General features: G+C 60.8%; 1 protein-coding gene across 6 annotated transcripts in view; it reads left to right on the top strand.

Moving 5' to 3' along the window:
* JAKMIP1 (janus kinase and microtubule interacting protein 1) overlaps positions 1–16,672 on the top strand; it is an 88,882-nt gene that overhangs the window by 49,839 nt on the left and 22,371 nt on the right. For all 6 annotated transcript variants that reach the window (XM_053672436.1, XM_053672439.1, XM_053672440.1 and 3 more), the window contains 5 exons: positions 2,470–2,616; positions 3,345–3,485; positions 5,124–5,183; positions 14,937–15,065; positions 16,011–16,139. In XM_053672436.1, the coding sequence (XP_053528411.1) occupies positions 2,470–2,616; positions 3,345–3,485; positions 5,124–5,183; positions 14,937–15,065; positions 16,011–16,139 (606 nt within the window). The remainder of the gene's footprint in view (positions 1–2,469; positions 2,617–3,344; positions 3,486–5,123; positions 5,184–14,936; positions 15,066–16,010; positions 16,140–16,672) is intronic.

The raw sequence follows: 16,672 nt of genomic DNA, 5'->3' as shown, positions 1-16,672 counted from the left end.
AAAAATCAAAGCTTACCTATTTTTAGTTTTTAAAACAATGAACATGGATTTCTGGTTAAAGAATAAATCTCTAGTAAAGATAGCAATTTAAAAAAAAATTCTCACCCGAGGATATGTTTTTATTGATTTTAAAAGAAAGAAAGGGAGACACAGAGAGAGAAAGGAGAGGGGAGAGAGAGGGAGAGAAACATCGATCGGTTGCCTCCTGCGCATGCCCTGAAGGGGGTCGAACCCACGGTCTAGATCCGGGGGCTGATCCGGAACCCAACCCGCAGCCTTCCGGTGTACGAGCGGCTGACCCACCCAGCCAGGGCCAAATAGTGATACTCAACATCTGTGCATTTTCTGGATAAACGGCTAACCTACTTTTTCCCCAGTGGTAATCAACACAGAAACTTCTTGGCAAATGCTTCCTAATATGTTTTTTTAACTTTATTGTGAAAGTAAATATCTGTAGCGTTGGAAAAGCAGGGAAGATGGAAAGTGCGAGGGAGTGTCAGGACCAAAGTAAATCCATTTCCTTCTGGTATTTTTGAGGGTGTGTTTTTATATGGCTAAAAGGAGGCGGCACATCCAATATCACGCCTCTGCTTTTCACATACGTGTTCAGGTGCTCGCATAATAGTTCACGGAAGCGGGTTAGAAAAAAGGCAGGCTGCTGGAAGCAGTCCGGGCGACACCGAAGTGTTCACAGTAGAAGCCAGTCGGCCCAAGGACACTTCCCTCCTGAAATCACAAGGCCGCTTCTGTCGGCCGTTTCAGGTGGTTCTTGAAGTTTTTAATGCCTCTGGGGGCAGATCGGCACCACCCAGAGGGTTTTTGTTTTGTTCGTGATGAGAAAGTGGGGTCCCCCTCCCCATTCTGTTCTGCAGCTCGCTCATGTCCCCTGACGGCCCAGTCACAGCTCGGCCCCCAGTGCAGCAAGAGCTGCCTTGGTCCTGTCCGCGGCCGAGCCCCGCTCCGGGGCATGGATGCTCCACGGCTCACGCAGCCGCTCCTGTGCCGGAGGAAGCTCAGGCTCCTTCTGGTTTCTCTGCTGTTACAAACAGTGCCACGTGGCAGATGCGCTTCTGTCCCTCCTCACTTGAACCTCAGCCCTGTGGGGTAGATTCCTAGGAGTAGAATTTGTGGGTCAGAGCTGCCTTTTATATTTGAAGGGACACCAGAGGGTCGTTTTCATTTTCATGGCTGGGGACTAGGAGCAGGGGTCTGCGGTCAGTCCCTGTGTTGGACTCCTGGTTCCAGCATGTTCTGCGTGACCTTCATTCAGCACATTGCCCACCTCGTTGGGGTTGGGTTTTTTGTCTATAACATGGGGACAGGGATGGGGTCACCTCCTAGGTTTCTGGTGAGGGTTGAATGACAGAAAGCCTTAAAGGGCTGACCACTGCTTTGGACGTGTGGTGGGTCTCCCATTTTATAGATGAGGAAACTGAGGCCGAGGACTTGGCCATGGTCACGCAGTTCGAACATGAGTGTGTCGGCGAGGATACTGCTCAGGAGGGGACGGAGTGGGCACCTTGCACCGTGTGGGGTCCTGGGCTCTGTCCCCCCAGTGCTGTCCATTCTCATGTCTCTGCCTCACTACACTGGCCTCCATGTGGCAGTTAGAGTGACCCATGGACCCAGAAGGCAGACCTGGCTGTGAGGGCTCCCTCTGGGGCTGGGCGGACACCAAGTGCCAGGCCTCCCCAGTGTGCCCCTTCCCTGCCCGTGGCCCACACTCAGCTGTGTGGGTGAGTCGTGTCCTCGGCAGATCAGAACCTCTGGGCATGTGGTGTCCCAGCCCGCAGTGTCCTCCCCTGCTTGTCTCCCTGTGTCCTTGCCTCTGCTACCGTCTCTGTCCTCTTCCCCACGGGTTGGATGGGCATCCCTGCCATGTCATCTCTTTGACCCTGCCCCCCCCAGGACCTGGGCACAGGAGGGGCCACCCCGTGCAATCAGATGAGAGAGACTGGAAGGACGCCCTGCCTGCCAGCGGGGACTGTGCCCAGAGGACTCGGGGAGCCCGCCAGGCCTGGGCACCACCTCAGGCATCTCCACGCCCTGGCACTGAGCCTGCGTGGAGGGGCCCAGGGCTGGTCTGCTGTCTGCAGAGTGGGGAGGAGCTGGGTAGCTGGACTGACCTCTCTGCATGTGACCCATGACCTCTAGAAGGGTAGACTAGTGCACACAGCACAGGCCCCAGGCCAGCGGGGTGTCCTGGGGCAGATCTGTGGGCCCCCACATCGAGCTCCTCCTCTCGCCTGACCCAGGCCCTCTGAGGCTCTGCTGGGGCCCTGGGTGTGGAAGGCACGTGGCCATGGGCCCTTCTGGGTGTTTGCGCTGCTTCTGGACTGGGGTCCTGATGGGGGCAGCTCCGGCTCTGGGGAAGGCCCCGGTGGGGTCTCCATGGACCTCCGCGGCGGTGCGATGTCAGCCATGCGTTGAGTCTTCCAGCCGCCGGGCCCTTCTCTCCTTCTGCCGCAGCTGAAGCGCTCCCGGGAGACGGAGGTGCAGCTGAAGCCCCTGGTGGAGAAGAACAAGAGGATGAACAAGAAGAACGAGGACCTGCTGCAGAGCATCCAGAGGATGGAGGAGAAGATCAAGGCCCTCACGCGGGAGAATGTGGAAATGGTGAGTTGTCCGCGCCTCGGGCCCAGCCCAGCCTCGGGGTGCAGAGTCTCTGTCCCCTGAAGGCCTCAGGGGCAGTCTCCGCCCAAGCCAGGCCCCTGCCGTCACTTGTCTGGAAGTCCCAGTGCGGTGGCCTCTGTGCCTGAGGGAGAGCATGGGTGCTGAGTCTGAGCCTCGGCCCTGTGACCTCCCGCCCCTGTGCCCTTAGGCGTGTCTCTCACTCTCTCTGTGCCTCAGTTTCTTCTTCTGTAAAATGGGAACAGAAGTACCGACATCGCAGGGTGACTGAGAGGGTGGGAGGGTAGTGGGGAAGCGCCTCATAGAGAAGCTGAGTGCCCTGCACATTCCCACCAGGGCGGCTGGTCTGTGGTTGGGGGCTCCGGGCATTGGTGGTTTGCGAGCACTCCGAGGCTCGCTGTCTGGAGTAGTGCGGTGACCCCATTTTACAGATGACAAGACTGAGGCTTGGAGGTGAACACCCTCCTCCCTGTCCCAGCTTCCTTGTCCAGCACTCAGGCTGGACCACGCAGGGCCCGCCCAGCCCTCTCCTGGCAGTGGGCCCGGCAGCCGTGCCCCCCTCCCACCTGGGGACCAGGTGGCTGCCACCCTCCACCCGTCCCCCATCCTGTACCCCAGAGCCCAGCCTCCGTGCACACCTGTGCACGTCGAGTCCCTAAATGAGCGCTGAGGGCTGAGCGGCCCTGCGGGGCTCCCTCCCGCTCTGGCTGCAGAAAGAGAAGCTGTCTGCCCAGGCATCTCTGAAGCGACACACGTCCTTGAACGACCTCAGTCTGACAAGGGACGAGCAGGAGATCGAGTTCCTGCGGCTGCAGGTGCTGGAGCAGCAGCATGTCATCGACGACCTCTCCTTGGTACGTCTGTGCTCAGCGTGACGCCAAGTGTCGTGGTGTTCGGGCGTGGCACCGGGGTGTCAGGGCGATGCTGCTGAGGCTGCAGGAGTGTGGGGTTCCACTGGGCTCACCCCAGTCGCCGGCACCTCCCTGCTTTGTTCTGCCCAAAAGCAGCGGGCTTGCTGACGCTTGAGCGGTTTCCATGGCGACTCTGTTTCTGACATCATCGTCCCCGGTTTGCTGCCGTAAGTGGCAGCATCCATTTTAGGAACAAGTCCTCTGGCCTTTACTGAGTGGGCATGTGCTGGCCCTGAGACGTCTGATTTTTTATTTTTAGCTTAGTCGGTGTAGACCATGAGCTCGAAAACCCGAGCCTGATGGGAGGGGCGGTGAGCTCCCTGAAGCAGGGCGAGCATTAGATGAGAGAGTTCCGCGGCTCTGTGGGAAGGAGCTCCGGCACCCGGGCGCGGGGCCTCTGCGGCGGGCTCCAGTGGGGTCCAGAAGCAGAGTGCGTTCTGCTCGCCCGAGTGGGAGTGTGGCAGTTTCATTTGTGGGTCTTCATGAGTAGAAAAGCCAGTGATCAGCATTCTAGAAAAGGGTTTGACTGGATTGTCAAGTTCACTTTGCTTGCCTGTCTCTTCGATTCCTCCCCCCTCCCCCTTTCCCCCTCCCCAATCCTTCCTTTCTCCCACCCACCCACCCACCGCTCCCTTCACCTCCCGTCTGTCCATTCATCCTCCCCTCTTCCCGCCTCCCCCCTTCCCCACTTCCTTCCTTCCATCTATTCATCCTTCCATCCATCCACATACCATACCATCCATCCATTTATCCACCATCCATTTATCCACCATTCATCCATCCATCCATCCTTCCTTCCTTCCGTCTTTGCTGCACAGAAGGCTGATGCAGTGTAAGCTGGAAAAACACATTCAGGGGCACGATGACGAGGTGAAAGAAAATGACGGGAGACTAGAAGAAATGAAGAGCGTGCAGTCAGTGGGGATCAGGAGGGACAGCGGGGCGGACCGTGAGGGCTGAAGCCCGGCACCAGCACGTCTGGGTCTCCTGGCAGCCAAAGGGAAAATGGCACTTGATTAGAAAAGAGAGAATTTACTGGTTTTATCTGGGGCCAGTGGCTGCCGGACCAGCTGCTGCTCTGCAGGTGCCATTTCTCGTGACAGCAGCCACCAGTCACGGCAGTCCGGTTTCCTTCCGTGGGCAGCACTGCAGGGCGGGTGCCGGCCCTGTGTGGCAGAGGAAGAACCCGAGAACCAGGAAACGAAGTGTGTGGCCGGGCAGGCGGAGGCCCCGCGGGGACTGGCCCAGCTCTGCCCGAGCTCAAAGCCGCCGGCTTTCTCACTGTGCTGCGGTCCTGCCGGCGAACATCCTCTCGCCACTGCCCAGAGCTTTATGGCCTCTGCCCCCAAAGCAGATGGCTGGAGCCTTACAGGAGTGGCGACTGAGGGCAGCTTTGAGGGACAGTCCAGTTAAGGTGGGGTAGGTGGCGCTGCTCTGAGCAGTGGCGTCACAGGGAAGTCAGCGCCCGGGCAGACCCGCGGGCTGGGCTGCGTGGTGGATCGCGCCCCCAGAGGGCCAGCTGGTTGGCTGGTGTCACGCGGGAGGCTGGCTGAAAATGCCGACAGCTGTGCTTCCTTCTAGGAAAGAGAACGGCTCTTGCGCCCCAAAAGACATCGCGGGAAAGGCCTGAAGCTGCCCAAGGTGAGCCTGCCGTGGGTGGCAGCCCAGCCTCGCTGCCACGCCAGGGCCTGCGGGGCAGGGTTCGGAGGCTGGGACACCCACACCCCTGCACGCCTGACAGTGAAAAGCCCGTCATCGCTGTCTGTCAGTGACGCAGCCCTGGTTTTTGTGGCTTATTCGTGGAAGACTCATGGCTGAGTTCTGTGTTTAGGCCTCAGGACTAAGGCTCACCCAGAATTGAAAACATAAGTACTCAGACCTTTTGAAGGATTTAAAGGGCACTGAGGCTTGGTCTGTAACATCTCACATGTCCTGTGTCCTGAGATGTTGGGAGCTCTGGGCTGGTTTGGAATCATGCAAACTGCGTTCTTCCTGTAAATGTGGGTTTGTGGGGACGGCGTCTGAATGTTCTGGTGGAGACAGGGCCAGGCTGGGAGGGGAGGGGCCAGGACCAAGCTGGCGCAGGAGGGAGCAGGTGGGGCAGTGTAGAGAGACTCAGTTTGCACTCAGCCTGGGCACGTGTGTTTCACCTGCATGAGCACCGGCCTGCTCCTGCCCGGCTGTCCTTCGGTGGACGTGTGTACGGCTGTACGGAGATACTTCTGCCTCCGAGAGAGCGGCACATGTGATGCCGGCCGGCCCCGAGGTGCGGCTCTGCTGCCTGGCGCAGCGGCGGTGGGGTGGGCACCAGCTCAGACTGGCCCCGACTCCAGTCGCTGTAAGAAAAGAAGGCCGGGGGGTCAGGGGTCCCAGTGCTTTAAGAGAAGTGGGGGCTTCGTTCGTGTGTTAGTTTCCTGGGGCTTCTGGAACAAGTGCCACAAACTGGGTGGCCTAGAGCAACCGTTCTGGGCCCGGAGTCCAATGCCAAGGCGTCCGCAGGGCGGGGCTCCCTCCGAAACCTGCACGGAGTCCTCCCCCCGCCCCCAGCGTCTTCGGTCATCCTGGCCTTGCCGCGGCGTCCCTCCGACCTCCGCCTGTGTGATCACACACCACTTTCCCTTGTCCTTGTGTCTTCCAGGGCTGTCCTGTTAGAAGGACAGCAGGCATTTTGGGTCGGGGTTCACCCTACTCCTGTGTGACCTTGCGGTAACTTAGCTGATTGTTTCTGCCGTGACCGTGTTTCCAAGTAAGGTCACATGCTGAGGTCCGGGACTTAGGACTTTGTCATCTTTTGGGGGACCCAATGTAACGCATAGCACCTTACTTTATGTGAAAGGTAAGGGCTGTAACTGTTGGTGCAAATGTGCTAACACGCTCCACGAGCCGAATACGGCACGTCCAGGGCAGCAGCCGGGGCACGTCCCTGGGTCTGTGCTCCACGGAGATTCGCCACGTCCTGGGCACTCGGCTAGTGGGTGTTCACACCGTCTCCCTCAGTCCCCACAGCACACCTGGGAGGTTGGGGCGATTCTCCCCATTTTACGGTTACGGGAAGCGCATAGCTATCAACCACAGAAACAGCTCAGAGACAGCGCCGTCTGACGAGCCTGAGACTCCAGTCCGGGGCTCCAGGGCCCCGAGGGCAGCATGGTCGAGCTGATTGAGGGGCGGGTCCCCACGCATGGATGGCAGGAACTCGGGAGTGGAAGCGGTCCTATGGAACCGGTCCATTTGTGCCGTGGAAGGGCTGTGCCCGCACCACAGACTAACTGGGGAGTCGAAGGCGGCTCGTCACCAGCAAGGCAACCCGTGTGGCACTTTCATGGGCCCCCACTGACCCTGCCCCACTCGTCCTCCTCCCGCCCTGTCTTTTTATGACGTGAATGTGCTGTAAAATGTGGGCCTGCTCCCTGTTTTTGCTCTGCGTTGCCCTGCAGCACAGCTGTCCACGCCGCAATGCTGCAGTTATTGCAAACATGTTTTCACGGCTCCCTCACCCGCCAGCAGACCGGCTGGAACTTGCTGACGTCCCGCCGTGTCTGTCCGCCGGTCCGCTCCCCGTGGTGTGAGCTCCATCGCCGCTCCCTCTGGGCCTGTCCTGCCTTATTCCCTGAACATCTTTTTAAGTGACCACCTGCTCCTCTTGTTGGACGTCCTGCTTCCATAAACGTTGCACCCGAGAGCTCCCTTTGACAAGAAAGCCGGGCACCCCCTTGCGATTGTTCCCAGGGACAGATCCTCAGAAGCCGACATGCGGATCTGAGGGTGTGACCCACCCCCTCTGCCTTACAGAAGAGTGGCCTCGTTTTCACAGCCGCCTGTAGTGTCTGTGAATGCCATGGCCACCAGGGGACAGGTGTTCAAACAACAACTCTCTAAAGGAATTCAGTCTGTCCCCCTGAGCTGGCTGTGTGGTCTTGTTCTGCACCCCGTGAAGCCTCTGAGTGGCGGTTTTGGGAAGCCCGTGGTTGGGCTGTGGCTGCATTTTCAAACCGACACCAGAGCGCCCGGGGTGGGAAAAGACTGTCTCCTCTCCTGACCCCTGAGTACGTTTGTGGGGACGGCTCGACAAGCCTGGGCTTGTGGGTGTCCTGCTGCGTCCTGCCTTTGTGTCTGGTCGCAGTTGCTTTTCCTGGGAGGATGCGTGTGCCCGATGCTCGGTGGTTCCAGAGGACGGGGGCGCCGGCCACTAATTAAAGCCGTTCATGCCCCTCGCAGGCCAGGTAGACTCAGGGTCCTTCCCACTGACATTTCTGTGACCCACCAGCTTCCTCCATTTCCCTCAAGGGCCAGTGGAGCCGGTTGTCCTCACCAGCCTCCGACTCCGCCCTGCTTGTCCAGGGCAGGACGGAATGGAAATCTGGACGCCCCAGGGACCCGAGCGGGTTTTTCAGTCCCGCAGCCACGCCCAGGCCAGGCGGCTTCCCTTCCTCCTGCCCCCAGGCTGCGGGGAGTCTCTGGTTTCCTCCTGCCTTCAAACGCCCTGCACTCTCTGACCCCTGGGCGCCCATGTGCTTGACTGTTTCACCTGGGCCTGTGCTCAACAGAGTATCGAGGTGAAATGTGTTGAAGTTTCCAGAACTTTCTGGAAGTCTGGCAGACTGTCCCTGAAGAGACGCCGCAAAGCTCCCCAAGTCTGCAGCTCCTCCACTTCCACGCCCACCCCCGACTCCGGTTTGCTGATGTTGTGGTTGGGCAGCGCAGGGGTCAGACCTCGTCTTCCAGGGGCCCTTCAACCCCGAGGCCGCTGACCCTGCCCTGCGGGGCTTCTGGGATGAGACTGGCATTGGCCGTCTCTGACCAGGGAACCTGCTGGTTGGACCCTCTGAGGGGCTGCAGGAGAAGGACCCTCGTCGGGGGCCGGGGGGGGGGAGCTTGTTCTGCAGAAGGTCCGGCATCAGGGGCCGAACCTCCCGTCAGCGTTGTAGCTCAGCAGGGGCCGGGGACCTGAGCAATGGCTGAAGTCAGGATAGGGGCCGGAGCCTGCCCAGGACACCTCATCCAGCCGGGCGTCCAGGCTGCGCCTGAAGGACCGGACCAGACCTGCCCTTCTGGTGGGTCCGGGCAATGGACGCACACAGGGCCGAAATGGCACACCCAGCGTGAGCCTGCGGGTGGGCCCCAGTCTCCAGGGAGGCGTGGCTGGGGGGGCTGTGAGCAGGCTCCTGGGCCTCCTGCCAGGTGCCAGGAGGGACCCCAGACCCAGTGGGGAGTGGGGGGGCCCAGGCTCCCTGACTCCAGCCTCGCCCCTCCTTGAAGCCTCTGCTTGCTTACCTGTCTGCAGCGCCTCCTTCAGGCCCGGTCTGTCCACTGCAGCAGCTCCCTGGCTACTCTGCCTGCTGCCAGCATTTCTTCCCCAGGCACAAATCTAGCTCTGCCTCTTTTTCCTGAAACCCCAGGGGATGACGGTGGGGCTTCCTGGCCAGGCCCTCAAGGCCTCCCGGGACCCCAGGGGTCTGGACCGCCCACCTCTGGCGTCATTCCCCTCTGTGCGCACTGGCGACAGCCCCTGGGCCTTGCCGTGCTTCCTCCCCTCCAGACTCCTGCTCCTGCTCTGCCTGCGGCCTCCTGCTCACCCCTGGAGATCCGGCTCAGCCGACCCCGGGCCCCTGTCCCCCCGCCCCCACAGGGTTGGACGGCCTCTGGGCTTCCCCAGCCCTGCCCCTCTGCGCTGGCAGGAGGGGTAGCATCTTGTTGTCAGTCTGCTTGGCTTCCTCTGGGGCTCCATTCGGAGCCAGACTCAGAGGATGCGGGTGCTTGTGAGGGTCACGGGGACCTGGGGGAGCTGGGATTGGAGCCACGTGGCCTGCCTGGCAGCACAGGAGCGGAGTCGGGCCCTGTACTTGCGGTGTATGCTAAGGTCTCCAGTCCGGTTCCCAGGGCAGGTGCTGCCCCGTCTGGCCTGGCCCATGGCTGTGGCTGCCCGCACCCACGTCGGGCTCAGTGGTAAAGGCCAGGGTTGTGTGGCTCTCAGCCCCTCCCTCCCCACATCACGGGGCCATCGTCTGTGGAGTGTCTGTCTCAGGCATGGCGGAATGTCAGCTGATGGGGCACAGAGAGGGGTCTCCACCATAAGAAGCTTCTGGCAGAAGTGTGTGTTCAGGGGCCTTCTAAGTAGATCCAGGCACCAGCCCACTGGACACGTCTTGTGCTTCCTGCAAAGCCAGGGCTCTGTGGCAGCTCAGACAGCTGTTGCAGCTGGTGACCTTCGCCGGGAACAGCTGTCCTTGGTTTTGCTTGAGTATCCCGGTGCAGGGTAGCTTGGAGAGAAACCAGCCTTCAGGTCGTCCCAGAACTCAGCAGTGTGCACATGGCTTGATTCGAGGATTATCTTCCCCTGCCCGTGAGCCAAGTTTCTCTGTACTGTCAGTGTCGAAAACTCAGTCCCTTAAGCAAAAATAGTTTATTTAACTGGGAAGCCTAGAGTGGCAGCTTCAGGCATGGCTGGATCCAGACGCTCACGTGATATTGCCGGGAACCTGCTTCTCTTTGTCTTTCAACTCTGGGCAGGCCTGTTTCTCAGGACGGCTGTCCCATGTGGTGGCCACGCACCTGTAGCAACCGGCACTGGAGCTGCCTAGCAACCTCTGTGGCAGGGTGGCATCTGTCCTCAGTGGTTCCAGCAGAAGTCCCAGGCTGCTTCTCCTTGGCTCACCTTGGTCACAGGCCCATCTGTGAACCAGTGTCTGGGTGGCCCCCCTTTGGAAGTGTGACTTAAAGGCTTAGCACCATCTAGCATACGTTATGTAATAGGGTGACACAGGGCTCATCCTGGATACTTTAGAAGGAGCAGAGTATCAGACGGTGTTGAAGCTGAGATAAATACACACACACACGACACGAACTTGGCTGTATTTACTTTTTTATTTTGTGAATTGTTCTTTGCCTTTTAACATTGCCTCACTGTATTTCAAGGTATAGAAAGTTTACTTTTTTTATGGTAAAAATGTCCATTTTCCCTGCCCCCCACTGTGAGAGATTTTGCTTTTGATGTTAAGCCCAGAGAGGCTTCTCCAGAACTCTCCCAGGTGCCCCTGTGGGCAGGGGACCTGCTCCCGGGTCAGTGTCTCAGTGGGAAGGCCCAGGGACCGAGTGGAGGAGACCGGGGTGCGTGGGGTGGTCGGGGGCAGCAGACGCGTTTCCCAGACACGGGAGGCAGGTGGCGCCTCCTGGGTTTGGGCTGGCTCTGGAGCTCACTCTGGGTCACCGTTGCTAGCACTGTGCCCAGTCCCCTGTGGAATGGCCTTGGCGACAGGGGGGCCCCAGGGAGCCTGGTGTGTGGGAGGAGAGTCCTCAGAGAATAAACCGGCGCACAAGCCGCCCCACGTGACTCATGCGCTGGGCCGGGCCCTGGAAACGGCCCCTCGGCCCCTGACCTGCCCCAGAGCTGGCGTCCCTGTCACGGAGGGGGCACCTGCTGAGCACCCAGCCTCAGGACTCCTCAGCAGGCCGAGGCAAAGGAGAGGAGCAGGCTTTGGGAACGGACAGGCGGGCGCTCTCTCGTGGGCGCTGGGAGGCCTGCGCGTTGGTGCCGGTGACGTGGCTCCTGGCCGTCCAGACGCCAGCAGGCGGGTGGACTGGGGCCCCGTGCCATGGAGTACGTGCTGTTCGTCCTGTACTTCTCCTTCTTCCTCTGCCTGTGCGCGCTGGTCTGCCTGTACTTCTCCGGCTGCCAGGAGCTCACCTACAGGCACGAAGGTAAGCAGCCGGCCGGGCGGGGGGCCGCCTGTCCTTGCGCCTGGCAGCTCCCTCTGGGGACGGTCGTGGGGGTCTCGGTCCCTTTGGATCTGCTAAGAATGAGCACCTCTGCACATTCTAAGTGTCGTTGGTTGGAGTCCTTTACATACTTTCCAGTCATTTTTTTCCCCAAACTGCATTTAAAATTTTTGTGGAAGAAGCCAGCAAGGCACTTTGGTGGCAAGGGACGTGGCTGCCCGAGGACTGGCCACTGTCAGAAAGAAGGTGTGTTCAGAGGAGCACAGGCGGGGCCTCCTGCCCTGAAGCATGTTTTCTGAGGCAAACACACCCTGGGATCTGAGGGGTGAGATGGAAGGCACACTGGTGTCTCTGGCGCTTGACTCCTGAAGCCCGTCAGGCTGAGTGGGGATGGGGGGGCACAGCGTGTTCCGGGCAACACTTGTCTCCCTCCTTGCCGGCTGCTGGTGTCAGTTTGTTCGGATCCTGAAAGCCCGGGGTGGGACAGTTGTTGCGATATCTTCCACGACAGCCCCAGGTTTTCCCCGAAGCACTAAGATGCCCATTTCTCTCTTGTTTTTTTAATGAAGGAAGGCAGGCCTTTGTGTAGTACGTTTTGCTTCTTGTGTAACGCAGTCCCTAGTTTTAAAAAAAAAAAAAAGCCAGCCCTCACAGGAAACAGTCTGACCCCATCCACCTGTTGTACGAGGTGCAGGGTGGGTGGGGGTCACAGTCAGCTCACTGCTGCTGGGACCCTGCGTGCGCTGTGAGTGTCTGGGCTCCTGCCCCCAGTGGCCAGGGCTCTAACCCGAAAGCCCGTCTGTGCTTGGCCTCCGCCCGCCCTCAGAGCTGTTTCCTCCTCCCTCCCAGGCACGTCAGCTGCTAAGGCCCCACATGAGGGCTCCATGCAGGCACATGGGGTCACTGGCCCCCAGGACGGCCCCGATCGTTGACAGGGTTATCACAGTGGGTTGTCATGGTGTGGGGTCCTTTCCTGGTCCTTTGGGGAGTGTGCAGTTTGAGGGTCCCTGGGGCTGTAACTGCTGCACCAGGCAGGGTGCTCCCTGCACCACCGTGAGGCCATCGGCGCAGCAGCAAGCGCTGGCCACAGGCACCGACCTGTCCCCAGGGGCCGGCAGTCAGCAGTGCTCACAGGAAGTGAGTGGCGGCCCAGAGAAACTCTGAGCCTGGGGCTCAGGGAGGTGAGCCGTGTGGGCGCAGAGGTGTCTCAAGGGCTGCAGGTGTGTCCCTGCTGTGATGCCATGGTCACTGCTCCCTGGGGACCGTCTGCAGAGCCCCTGGAACCTGCCCGGGGTGGGGGTGTTGCTCGTCTGGAGGGGCGCTGGGCATGTGGTTGTCTCCAGCCTCCATGCGGAGGAAAGAATGCACTTGAGATCGACGGAGCCTTTTCGGTCCTCACATTCCTGCTGGTAAGACCCACCCACGCACAGCTTGGTGGCTGCGCTGCTGGTGCCGGAGCAGACCTGAGGCAAGGGCGCCGCACACACCTGAGACTGCCTGCGGGTACACGAGCCAGTGTGGCGTGGACCTCCCTGCAGAGACGCGCTCCAGGACCCTCACCTAACAGCCAGTGTTTCCCGAGTCTGCCAGGCTCCGGGCTGCTGTGTGAGAGAAAGAGCTCGCATCCTGCCCTTGGGGAGTGACTCCCCGGTCCCGTGGGGCTTTTACATCTCAAGGGGGAGACAGGTAATAAACATAGAAGCAAAATAGGTGTTATGTCAGGTGACGAGGAGCGCCGGGGAGAAAAGAAAGATTAGGCCGGTTAGACGGGGCCAGGCCCCGAAACACGTGGTGTGGCAGCCGGGAAGCCTTTGTGAGAAGGTGGCCTTTGTGCAGATTCGAGGCAGGTGCAGGAGAGAGCCACGTGGGTCCTGGAGGAGAGCGCCCACGCAGGGCAAAGGCCTGTACGGCAGGCCCGGGTGGCAGGCCCGTGGGAGGCTCAGGAGCGTGCTCGACCGCTGGAGCCCCGGGGTGCAGGTGGGGTGGGTGCAGGGTGGGGTGGGGTCGGGGGGATTGGCTAGAGCAGCGTGGCAGGCAGCTCGCACAGCACGTGACTGCAGTGCGCCTGCCGGCCACGCAGCCACAACGGGCCGCCAGGCTGAAGGACAGAGTGGAAGCAGGCAGGTGGTTTCTGTAACCTCAGTGAGAGAGGATGGTGGCTGGACCAGGATGCCGGGGCCGGAGCAGGGAGGGGTGGCTTCCGGGCTGAGGTGGAGCCCACAGGATTTCTCTAGAGGCGTGAGGGCGTGCAGAGCCGAGGGGCACCCAGGCTTTGGGCCTGAGCAACTCTAAGGGTGGAGCTCCGAGATGAGCGCACGCTAGAACGTGGGGGGCGAGGGGGTGCGTCACTGCCCACGAGGCCCGTGGAGCTCCTGGGGAGTCGTGAGTCCGGGAGGTGCTACCGGCCCCGCGTGCATTAAAAGCAACAATGCAGCATGAGGTGGAAGCGGCAGCAGGAGGACGGGCCAAGCGCGAGGACATCCGAGTGGCGTGTGGTGGTGGCCACCTCCGGCGAGGCCTCTTCAGGGTCTGACTGTGCAGGTGGCACAGGGGGCCTCCTCTGTCGTCCTCTCCCTCACTGATGTCTGAATCACCCCGTAATCACCTTGTGAGCTGTGGGTCCAGACACGCTCTTCTTACGTTTTGGAGCATGAGGTTGCAGACACGCATCGGCTTAATCCAGCCAGGTGGGAGGCGGCCTCCGCGTGTGGGGGACGCCCTGGCCCCAGTCCTGGGGGAGGGTGGGGAGGAGGCCCTGGAGGAACCCGTGGGGGCCAGGGCGTGGCTCTGGGTTCAGTCACCGTTCTTCCTTCCTGGTCGTGAGCAGCATCCACTGGTTGTAAAAAGCAAGTGAAATTCTTCTGGGGGATTGTTGTGGGGAAAAAGCCCCTGTTCCTAGGAGAAGGTGACTTAGAGATTACAGGTGGGTGTCTGCAGCCCCCAGGGGACGAGAGCTCCCTGTGGCCGGGACCAGGCCTGGTTCTGTGTTGTCTCCCCCAGGGCCCCCTCAGCCCAGGGTGCGACCCATAGAAGGTGCTCTGCCACGCGTTTGTTGGGTGAACGCATACACACAGGGATGAATGGGGGGTGGGCGAAGGGCTGGGTGGGGTGACCTGAGGTCATGATGTCTTGGCATTAAAATCGCCTGTGACTGAGTGATGGGGGGAGGGAGGGCCCATTATTCTCTTCCTTCTAATTCTGCAAATGTTCTAAGTGTCCTGTAATAAGACGTTAAAGGAAAATTGCCTCTTAGTGCAGGCAGGTTGGTGGGGACCTTCTGTGGACCCTGTGTCTTCCGCTTTTCCCTGTGTGGCGTCTAGAGCTAGACACGCCCCGGCCTGCTCCCCGCCCCTTAGCATAAACACGCTGATGGCACAGGGCACCCACGACCTTGCTTTGGCTCACAGATGAGGGCAGCATTCCATGTCACTTTGAGAGGGCAAGTGCCTTGCATGAGGTCACCAGCTCCCAAGCCCAGAAGCAGGGTCTGGCCAGCGCCCACTGCGGCAGCCTGCCCCCACACACCCCCATCTGGCCCCTCCTTTACCCTGCTGCCCACCAGGAACCCCTCCCAACCACCCTGGGGGGCCCCTGTGGCCCAGACGCGTGGCGTGCCGTGGCGTGGGGACCTGGCAGTTCTGGGTGTGTGCCTGACGCTGCGCATGTCGTCTTCTGCAGAAGCATGTTGTGGAGACATTTTTTGGATTTGACGAGGAGTCCGTGGACTCGGAAACACTGTCGGAAACGTCCTGCACCACGGACCGGACGGACAGGGCCCCCGCCACGCCCGAGGAGGACCTGGACGACGTAAGCGGCGCTCTGCCCTGCGGTGCTGGTCGTGGCGCTTCCGGCCCCTGCTGCCCACTGAGCACTCAGAGTCCAGAGGACCTGCGATGCCACAGCCCCTAGTGCTGGGAGGCCCTCCAGCCGGCCCTGCGAATGGCCGGACCCGGGCAGTGCGGGGGCGGTTTTCCTCTTCGGGCCCCGACTTCTCTGTCAGAGGAGAAGTGAGGCGGCCTCAGGGACACTCGCCCTTTGCGGTTGAAATTGCTGCATGGTGTCTGTCCCTCTGGCCCCACACATGTGCATACAGGTGCACGCACAAATGCACTAACAGGCACATTCACACAGATGCACTGAGTACACGCACACGCGCACACATGCAGCACACGCGCTCACAGAGGCACAGCACGCCACCTAGTGGAGACAGCGCAGTTGCCACTTGTGCTGTAACGCCGACCGTCAGGCGGGAGAGGAGCCAACACAGTGAGGGTGTGAAGAGGGCAGCAGAGCCTCCTGCAGCCCCCCAGCCCAGGCCCCACCTCACACTCGCCGGGTGACAAGCAGCCTCCTTTTCGCCCCTCCCAACCGCAGCTGACGTTCTTTAGGAAAATGCACCCACGCCAGACACATGCTTTCGATTTGCTCTTTTCACTGACACTGTGTGACGGGCATCTTTCACGTGGAAGCCCTGTTTCACGTCGTCCTCTCCCGAGCATGTGGGACTGTGTCACGTGGGTGTCAGGTGGCTCAGGGCGCCCTTGCCCTGTCTCCGGGGCACATGACTCACGTGGTTCCCAGGGGGTTGGTGAGCAGCTGGGAGGGGACCGAGTGGGCTCCTGGCCGCCCTTCACTCCGGGGCCCCAGGCACCTGTGCCTGTGACCGGGGCATGGACTCAGCATCAGCAGCATTTGTGCATCTGGGCCCTGGTGCTGGGAGCACATCCAGTCACGTGCTCCCTTGTTTCCCAGACAACCAGCCGAGAGGAGGCTGAGCTGAGGTTCTGCCAGCTGACCAGGGAGTACCAGGCGCTGCAGCGAGCCTACGCCCTCCTGCAGGAGCAGGTTGGGGGCACGCTGGACGCCGAGCGGGAGGCCCGGGTGAGTGCCGGCCACCGGCCAGCGCTGGGATTCTGCCACGTCGCCCCGTGGGGGGCGGCAGGGGTGGTTTCTGAGAGGCGATGGGGACCCCTAACCAACTCCATTGTGGCAGTGTCCCAGCATCTGGCAGGCCTGACGGGAGCTGCTTTGGCGTCCTCGGGGGGCCAACAGGAGCTGCCGGAGGAGGTGAGGCCCGTCCAACACAGGCCACGGGTGCCGCCCACTCCCAGGAAGCATCCGATTTTAACACTCCGTGGGGAGGTCCTTGCAGGCCTCAGACTCTCCTCCCTCCGGGGCTGAGCAGCCCCCTCCAGCCTCCCCGAGGGTCTGGAGAGGGGCTGTCAGGGTGCTCCCGGCCCACAAGGCCCTCTGCTCCCTGCTGGCCACCCGGGTCTGGCCCACGCCTGCCCTTGTGCTGGGCTGAGCTCTGCCTTCCAGAAACTTCCACTTGTTGGTTCTTACCCTGTGTTGGGAAGTCACACAGATCAGGGGCTGCTGGTGCTCCCGCCCAAGCACGAGGGGACTGCGGAGAG

The sequence above is a fragment of the Artibeus jamaicensis genome, unplaced genomic scaffold (genome assembly GCF_021234435.1).
Source record: "Artibeus jamaicensis isolate MK-2021 breed Jamaican fruit bat unplaced genomic scaffold, CSHL_Jam_final contig_76, whole genome shotgun sequence".
NCBI lineage: Eukaryota > Metazoa > Chordata > Mammalia > Chiroptera > Phyllostomidae > Artibeus > Artibeus jamaicensis.
This window is presented reverse-complemented; position numbering and strand designations above follow the sequence as displayed.